This window comes from Anneissia japonica, unplaced genomic scaffold (assembly GCF_011630105.1).
Source record: "Anneissia japonica isolate Jap-2015-1 unplaced genomic scaffold, ASM1163010v1 scaffold2003_len1103335_cov173, whole genome shotgun sequence".
Classification (NCBI taxonomy): domain Eukaryota; kingdom Metazoa; phylum Echinodermata; class Crinoidea; order Comatulida; family Comatulidae; genus Anneissia; species Anneissia japonica.
Genome location: NW_022758706.1, coordinates 33,687 through 43,403, shown reverse-complemented (window position 1 = coordinate 43,403; position 9,717 = coordinate 33,687). Strand labels below are relative to the sequence as shown.

At 37.6% G+C, this 9,717-nt stretch overlaps 1 protein-coding gene across 1 annotated transcript; it reads left to right on the top strand.

Moving 5' to 3' along the window:
* Positions 1-5,351: 5,351 nt before the first annotated feature.
* Positions 5,352-9,185, top strand: LOC117125384. Its single transcript, XM_033271882.1, has 3 exons — positions 5,352-5,485; positions 5,976-6,587; positions 7,540-9,185. Exons 1-3 carry the CDS (start codon positions 5,419-5,421, stop codon positions 8,058-8,060), a joined length of 1,200 nt encoding a protein of 399 aa, XP_033127773.1. The 5' UTR covers positions 5,352-5,418; the 3' UTR covers positions 8,061-9,185.
* Positions 9,186-9,717: the final 532 nt, after the last annotated feature.

Genomic DNA, 9,717 nt, shown 5'->3' with positions numbered 1-9,717 from the left:
TTTATCATAATACGTCTTGATTATTTATTGACATGATTTATTGAACAAAGAGTAGAACATGTCGTATATAGTGATGTTTTTAATCATTGCGGTCAATTATATTCTAAAAACATAAATGTATGCTAGCTAGGCCCCCTACTAAGCCTAGGCGGCCTAGCTAAAGGCCTAGGCCTAGATAGTAGTACTGTAGTAAGTAGATAGCCTAGTAAGGCTTCCTAGGCCTAGGCATGGAGTTATAATTATTTTTTATGGCCTAGGCTAGCTAAGCTAAGACAGACGATCGGGTCCAGTCCAGTCGATCGGGCCCATGCCAACACGATCGTGTCTACCTAGAGTGTGGACTATCGAGCCCGCTTTCCTTTTGATTTATTATTGTGTTCTATCTTTCCTTTTGATTTATTATTGTGTTCTAGGTAGGCCTACTAGATTTCATACAAACAAATATAGGGCCTAGGCTAGGGCCGCCTAGGTCCCCTAGCTAGGCTAGGTATGTAGGAGGAGCCTAGTAGGTCTTTTAAGATTTGTAATTGAAATGATCATATTTATTTACCATCAGGCCAATTTTCAGGACTATCAGGCCCACTTTCAAACTGGACCAGATCGTCTTGAAAATGGGCCGATCGTCTTTGTTGGATTGGGCCTGATCGTCTGTAATTCTTAAGTACTACCAGGGAGTTGTTATACTCCCTGGTACTACCTACCACTGCTAGACTACCTTCTACTAACTACTGGTACTACTAGGCCTAGTGCCTAGACTACAGTAGCTCTGAATTCACTACAGATTACACTGCTACTACACTACTACTTACTCGGCGTGCCTAGCTAGCCTCGTCGTAGGCCTTCTTTCATACCTAATTAATATCTAATGAAAGGCTACAGTAGTTTTCTAACAAGGTTCTATGAATAGCATTTAGGAAGAGGATATCAGCACCCCCATTTCAAGACTTCTAGATATGCCAATGGTCTATGTAAGGCTCGGTATTGTGAATAGGTTGATAACATTTCTTTTATTTCTACAAAAAGGTTGAGGAAGTCTTGCAAGTCCAGCTTTGTTTATCGTCTAAATGAGTCTTCGGAAACAATGTTGTAAAGTGATTAAATTCCCTTTTGGTAGTTCGAGCATGAACAGTAACAACAGATATAAATTCACAAACCAACCACATATTCCAAATTCACAATTTCTCCATAATTCTAGTCTCATACGGTTTTGGACACCGCAAAACCTGTTTTATCCACCTCGGCTACAAAGTTGGCAAAATCATTGCCAATACAACCACCAGTATACACCAAGTGGATTATATGATCAGCACAGAATGTCAGGTGCTGATAGACCGACCGAGGCACAGCCAAACCGTGTTGTATTCAGGGACACGTTCAGCGACATTAAAAAGCGTACTGGGGATATTAATTGCACTCATGTCCATGAGGTTGGAAATAAGAAAATGAGAAACAGCAAAGATCACAACCAGTCAAGTGCAAACCACAGTGTGGCTAGTTATGGTGAGGATTACTGTATTTTATTATCTAAAAATGGCTTGCTTTAAATTGCCATTCCCATATATCATAATGTACAATAGTAGAGCCTGCAATTATCAAAGAGGGAAAGTTAACACAGAGGCCTGAAAGGGGAAGCTATTATGCCCTCTTTCTTGTGTCATTGGGTCTAAGACACTGCTTTTTTAATTACCCCATCCTTCAGAAGGGGTGTTATTAATCTCTTGGTCCTGTGATGGAACATGATTGGCCATGTGTAGACCATTGAACACTATAAAAAAAAAAATCAGAGGATTGTCTCCTGACTGCATTGCAGCCGCTGCAGGTTACTAGCGCCTAATTTGAATTTCCTTGTGGATTTCATTCAAGGGAGACCAAACTTTACATCTTTTTCTCTGTTGTTATACTGAAAAACAATATAGTAACTTATCTTTTTTATGACCAAGATGTGCTGTATAAGTGGTATAAAGCCAGTGGCTTTAGATCGGCAGAGATGGCTAGAGTGGTTGCCAAGAACTTAGAACCTGCCAATTGGCAGACCACTTGATGATGATGAGGATGATAAGTGGCATGAATGTTATTGGTAAAATATTTTAAGCCACTTAATAAATGAAAGCAACAGAGGAACAATGCGGGGAACAATGGTTAATGTGTGCATGGAGGGAAATCCAAAGTTGTGGTTGGTCAAAAGCAAATGATCTACAATATTTCCAGTAGTTCTGGTGGCTATGCAGAGACCAAAATTCAAAACAGTTCTCAGATGATATGAGTGCTAGGGTACAGAAACATAATTTTTTATGTTACAGTAGATAAACTTTCCAAAGAATAGTGATTGCACTAATTAAAACAAACAGGCCCGTATCCAGGGGGGTTTTTATGGTTTGGGAGAATCCCCTTTTCTAGCAAACCCCCCTCTTTTCTGGCGAAACCCCCTCTTTAAATTTCCCAAATAAGTCCTCCAACCCAACTAATGCACTGCAGACCCACCCAGACACAGACATTTTCAAACATATCTGCTTTTATAGCATTATTTAGACCCATAAACCACAAATCCTCTTGCTTTGAGGGTTTCGCCTGTGGACCTGTCTCTTATACACATCTAGATGCCCCCCCCCCCCTTGGAAGAACCTGGCTACGGGCCTGACAAACATTATAGATAATGGTTCAGAGTCTGGCAGAATACTTCAACATAAACAACCATGGTCACACATTGTTTTTAATTAAATATTCAATTCTATATATTTTATTCATTAGAAGATTTACAAGTTTACACTAATATTAAGCTAAAATACATAATTAATTATCTTTTTTATAAGGGATTAACAACATCAAATCTCTGATAAATAAATAATTTCACTGGCATTAAGGGCTTGTAATTTGCAAAATTTAGTTCTACATTAATTTGAGGTAGACAGGAAGTTAAGTAACTTACTGTACATTCATATTTTTAAAAATTTATGTTTTATGCAGGAATGCCATCTGTTTCAGCCCTCTCAAAATACTGTTGAAGAAATACTGTAAATAAATAATAAACCTATTCCACTGCAATGTATGGAAAATCCAGAAAATTTATTGTGTTTGTTGTATTATTGAATGGTTGGGGCTGTAATTATGGAACTTCTAGATGGCCGGAAATTGCACTCTTAGACTTATAATGTGAATATAATTTTCTTTAAATCCCTATTTTGAAAATATTTTAAAACATTTTAGGGGGGGGGGGGGAGGGGGTGGTGGCCGGCTGGCTGGAGCCTAACCCCCTCCCTTGAATCCACCACTGAGCATTTAATATCTAATACTGTATAATAAATGTCTGTAGCCCTTATCTCAAATGAATTTCACGTGTAGAGCATAGACAGATTTAGTGGCCCCAACATCCCCTCTAGGCTCTCCATCTCATTCCCCTAATTTTTTCACAGTTAAAAGAAAATTGAATTCCTGGATCTACTGTACCACTGAGTTTATTTCGAATGTTGATTAGTTAGTAAAGTATAGTTTACATGTACTATACAAAAACAGACCGATCCCCAAACAAAAGAAAACCCAGAAACATTCATTTTCAAGCGTGAGTGAAGAGCAGCGTGACCACTGCTTGGGTATTTACCCAAGATCTTGGGTATTTTGACTTGGTCTTGGGTAATCTGTTAAAATCATTGGGCATTTTATTTCTAATAAGAAAATTAAATATTTTTGTCATAGAGGAAAAATTAAGAAGTAACAAAGTATATTTCAGTCCATTCAAGTAAGCAAAACTCAACGAGGTGCACATAACATTCTTAATTGACTGTTAATTGGTAAAAAGATGGGTTCAGAATTTTTAATTTTGCAAATGTGATTTGCGTTGCCATTGATCTAAGCTAATTAATGCAGTACATAATAAAACTTGATCACTGATCTACACTGATAACACTGGCCGACTGAGGGCGTATTTTTCTATCCGTATTCTCGGCTCTGTCCGTATTATCACCTCATGAATATTAATTTTAATAATTAACACAAAAATTTACAATAAAAAGTGGTTTATAAATTGAACTAAAAGGGAAACTATACATGCGAAAAACACGTATTTTTAAAATTTCAATGCATTTTCAGGAAGCTTAGGTAATTTTGGGAAATTTTTGCTGAATCTTGGGTAATTTCGACCCAGTATTTGGGTATATCAAAAATTGTGAAGAGCATAACAATAACATTAACAACATAGGCCTACATAGCAAAGAAGCATCATGAGTGTGCATTTTGGATTAACTCCCAGAGTGGCTCGGAGTCGATCTCTGAGTTTGAGACTCTGTGTAGCAAGCATAGTTGGGATTTCTTACCGTTCGGTACTGCTTCTTCAAGTGTTTTGGATATTTTTGCTTACATTTTTTGAGTGATTTTTAAGTGATCTTGCTAATACCGGTCTTCCAGGCAGGTTGTGTCTGTGTTCACACATTACAACCTGCCTGTGATTGCCTGGTTGGTTACCTGTAACTGCTGGTAGGCCTAATTTGCATATGGCTAAATGCGCTATCTCTGCGTGGAGAGACATGGCCTACTCCAGGGACGCATTATTAGCTTATAATTGTACTAAATATCAGATTGAGTTACCAATTGCTGTATTAGATCATATTCGCTCATTGGGAATTTACAGAGGTAAATATATACAGTACAACTAGTCCTACGACTACGTTTTTTAGGCCATTGACATTACTGTACACTGTACGGTAGGCCTAGATTTGATGATTTGTGGAGGATGAAAGGGATAATTTAAATTGCTACATAAAATCTCTACCCCCACCTGGCATCTACCCCCACCTGGCATTTCCCCCAGATAATTTTCTTGCCCCTCCCCCAGTTCCACCCCCACAAAAAATTATTAATACTATTAGTGGACTAAATAAGCCTCTGAACACTGTCATCAGTGGCGGCTCTAGGATATAATTTATTGGGGGGGGGGAGGGGCTAAGATGTCCTTAATGACTGAATAAGCACCCCTCTCGATTAAACTCTGCTCTCATCAATTTTCACGGAACCAAAATTATTATTTTTTCTACACACCTCAAATCATCGTTTGAGCACTAATTAGAGATATTATATTTTTAAAGAAAAATATTGCAGCACCTTATCTAGAGTTTCCTGTTACCCAACATGCCTTGCATGGGCATAGGTTGAGGTGCTGCTGATGCTCCCCCATGAAAGCAAATTAGTTCCACTAAGTGGGTAAACTACTAAAAATGACCATTAGGTTTTCATTTGAATCTGGTTTTGTTCATCATTTATTCCACCCCTGGCTTGTATCATTGACATAATTAAACGATGCAGGTATAGAGGGCAGTATAACATCATTAGCTGTCATCAGAAAATATACAATAGCCAGTAACTGCCAAACCACAAATTTTATATGAATCTTATTAATTGTTTTCCATTAAATATTGAATGTTTTAGATTATGTGCCTTCAAGAAGTAGAAGAGGATAAGTTCTTTCAGGTTTTCCAGCCAGAATTCAGGAGACTAGGTGAGTAAATTGTAATCATATTTAAACAAAATATGTAAAATGGAATTGGCTATTGCTACAAAGTGAGATGGGTTGTTTGTAACAAACTAACCACTTTACTGAATAAAATTTCAATTTATATTTATATAAGTTTAAATCAGAAAATTAAATTGTGAATCTGTATTTCATGCGGCATTGATTATAGATTCTTTATAAATTAACAATTCAATGTAATATTTTAAAGGTTTTTTTCATATTTTTGTCACACGCCCACACACTAGGAAATTAACTTCTTTTTTTTTTTGCTGCCATGTGTAATGCAATAACCATCTCTTAAAACGCATCTTTTTGCTTAATTCATATGTCTGTATTTTTTTTTTTTGTCTTTTTTCTGGAACTGATGTTGATCGGTTAATCAAGATAATAGAAATTTGGAGAAAACTTGGCTTGTGCTTTGCAACACAATAAATGCCCAGTAACAGTAACCATACTCTCATCATTGCTATTGCAGGTTTCAGCGGAGTGTTCAAAAAGCGGACAGGAGAGAAGCGGGATGGGTGTGCAATATTTTATCGTGATCAATGTTTTCAACTAGAAAAACACTGCAGTGTTGAGTATTATCAGCCAGGTGTATACCTATTGGACCGTGACAACATTGGACTAATCGTTATTCTCAAATCAAAACTTGTTCCGAGTAAACTATGCGTTGCCACTACGCACTTGTTATTCAACCCTAAAAGAGGAGACGTAAAACTTGCTCAATTAAGTAAACTTTTTGCCGAGATTGATAAAGTTTCTTATGAGACCTCTGAAAACGGAGAAGGACACTGCCCAATTATTCTATGTGGGGATTTTAACAGTGAACCGAACAGCCCCCTCTATAGGTTTATTGTGAACGCATTTTTGGACTATTCCAATATGTTCTCAGGTGATGTGTGCAGGCCATTAGGGAGTTCTAACCCACAGAAGAGAGGATTTCAAATCAGGGCGCCCTTGCTGCCTAAGAACTTAGGGATAACCAGGTCCTGCCAGTATGTGGATGTAGTAGAGCAGCGTAATGGTTTACAAGAGCAAAGCACAGCTGGTGAAGGGAAATGTGAAGATAAAAGGGGAAGAAACAAAGGTAACTAGAGAAGTCACTCCATAAAATGGATACCTGAATACAGTACCAAAAATACACAGGCCGTGTATAATGGGGGAAACTGCGGCATACCCCTTAATGATATAATGGAATTACCAGCCATATTCAGGCATATTGCTTTTTTAGTGTTACAGAATACCCTCAAGAAAATAATGGAGTCGCTCATCGTATTCAGGCTTATTGTTTTCTTCAGTGCTGACTGAATACTTGGGGAAAATTCCATTTTTTTTATCCTTGAGGGTAAAAAAATATAATTTCTCTGACCCTGATCTTGTCCTGGGCATTTTCTTCTGAAAATAAATGGTGTCTTTCTTCGATTATTATGTACCATTCCACTAAATTTTATGATCCATTCATTAGTTTTTGCATAATCCTGCTAACAGAAAAACAGACAGCAGTGAATACATAAATGTTTTTAATGTGTTAACAAGATTTTTCTGCATTGGCATAATATGTCATCATTTCATACATCACTTTTCCTATATTTGAGCACTGTTTCTATTACCTTTTTATCATCATCATCATATACTGTATTTATTCATCAGCATGGCTGGAAAAAGTGTGCATCCAGTGGTTGGAGGCATTTACCATTATCCCCGGAGGCATTTTTAATGGGGGGTGGGGAGGGGAAATTTTTTTTTTTCCTTTTTACACATCACAATTTAATGCATACCAGTAATTAAATTTGATATTTATGCTTGTTCCAAACCACTAAATGTACTATTGTTTAATAGTGTAAAGATAACATTTAGTGCCGGAGGCGTTTGATCAAGATTTTCGTGGTCGGAGGCACAACCATATTTTTTTCAGGCCTGTTAATCATCATGGATGAAACATTTATCGGTCAGATTAAGTAAACATTGTATTTATCATTTGTGAGCAATTGATATGCCTAGATATTTCATGACATTTTTATGATTTTTTTTTTTAACAGGATGTGAAGCTAAAATCCAAGTAAAACATCCTGGCTCTTCATCAGGACCTCCTCAGCAAGTTGGAGATCAACTACCAAGCTTGATACCAAAAGCATCTGGGAATGCCGGAGCAAGGGCTTCATCATCTAAAGTAGCCGTGGAAGCCATAGCAGTAGGAAGAACCGCAGCAAGTAGCACATCATCAGGTTCAGTTGAGCAGGCTCAAGGTTCTTCTAAAAATCAGCACAACCCTCCAAAACACGAGCTACATCATAACCTTGATATCGAGTCCTCATACCAGTTACACGATGGATTAACAACTACACACCATTGCAGAACAAACTGTGTAGTGGACTTCATGTTCCACAGTCGACCAAGAAAAAGTGGAAATATATCGGACCTTAAAAAAGTTGCTTGGCTTCCGTTGTTTACAGATTTTGAGTCAAACGAAATGGGTGGTCTTCCTAATAAGCACTGGTCGTCTGACCACTATCGGCTTCAAGTTAAATTCATGCTGTGTCCACCGAGTACTAAACCTTAGGAATAGGTAGTCAATAATTTTAATGTTGATGAGTTAAGTTTTTAAGTTTTCCATTTATTTATTTTTTTATTGGATTTTATATTGATAATAAGAAATTAATAAAAATTACTCGTCCGTTGGTTACGAAACAAAACAAGGGCAGGACATATATGGCAAGTTTTCCAACACGGTGGCGGTACAATTAAGGCCAACTCAGACAGCGTCGGCCGACGCAGCCCGACGCGATTTGTTGTCGCGTCGGGTCTGTGTGAGTTGAACGCAGACGCGATGGTGTACGTCGGGGGCAGTCGTGTAGTAGAATATTAAACAGGTTTAATATTTCTCACGACGGCTTAAGACTGTCCCCGACGATAAATCGGGTCGGGCTGCGTCGGCCGACGCAGTCTGAGTTGGCCTTAAGGGATCGGAAGGGGGGTCGTGGGGCTTTCATCGGACAACAATGAACCCAGTGGCCCAACACCGCAACAATGTAGTTGGACTGAAAATATTAATTTACTGATCCAAACAAAGTTCTTGTGGTTGACATTCCATAATATCACAATTTACCATAAAATCTCTCCCAATAAACCCCACTGGGGATCTTATTCCAGGACCCTGATTGAAGCTCTAGGCATCCCCTAGGTTTGGAATTCCATGTCAGCAAATTTCTTTAGCACTCTCAACTCATGTAAACGTAAGGGAAAAAGGGAAAAAAACCCAATTCATTGCTCATTCCTTGGGTCTTCTATTAATCCCTCTGATTTGATGTTTTATTTTGTTGATGTGTTGCTGTCCAGACTATCACATTTTATTTGACAAAACATGTGGCATGCCTAAGTATGATCATGATGACATCACATCATGACCATATATAGGCACACCATGACTATATATGGGCATAAAACAGTTTTTTGTCAAAGAAAATCTGATAATCTGAACAGAGCTTTAGTTTTATGCTGACAGGGTGTTTTAATTATATTTTTATATAATTACTGAATATTGTTATATTTTGGTAATAAATTATCTGATGTAATATATTATATGTGATAATTTTGGCAACAAATCTATACAGTTTGTGTATTTTTAAACACAACTGAAATGTTTTACTCAATGTCCAATAAAAAATCAAATCTACCATATAAATCAGTCAGTCGTCTCAATTTGGGTGATGTTTTAGCAAAAGAGTTATTCCGATGATGAAATGTTGATATGACGATGTTGATAGAAGAGTGCAGTACAGTATTTAATCATAATTGCTATTAGTATGGTGTATCTAGTAGTAGTGGAATTTGGTGGGCAGGGTGTGGCGAAGGTGAAGTGCTCAATGAATATGTGAAGGGGGAGGGGGGGCGCGCTAGCTGACAAAATTATGTGATGCAAGTTGATTTACTACTGCAGCTGGAGCATATATTATTGCTTCGATATACCACTCGTATGTAGGTGATGTTGATATAAAAAATGGATGTGTAGAAATATTTTACTACTGATTCCAACCAGAGTGTTGGGTCCCCCGCTCCACTATCCCCGCTTTGGGATGAATAGGGAAGTAACAGGCCTTGAAATGATTCCAATTACCAAAGAATTGTAGTAATAATATTTATTGATAATCATCAAACCAAACATTTGAACTTAAACTAAACTAAAACCATGATTTTTTTTTTGGTACATTTGCATTTGT

Excerpts from the sequence above, each read along its gene's own strand:
- LOC117125384 (XM_033271882.1), top strand. The coding sequence starts at position 5,419 with ATGTGCCTTCAAGAAGTAGAAGAGGATAAGTTCTTTCAGGTTTTCCAG. Across the intron at positions 5,486-5,975 it reads GCCAGAATTCAGGAGACTAG|GTTTCAGCGGAGTGTTCAAA; the intron begins GTGAGTAAATTG and ends TTGCTATTGCAG. Across the intron at positions 6,588-7,539 it reads TAAAAGGGGAAGAAACAAAG|GATGTGAAGCTAAAATCCAA; the intron begins GTAACTAGAGAA and ends TTTTTTTAACAG.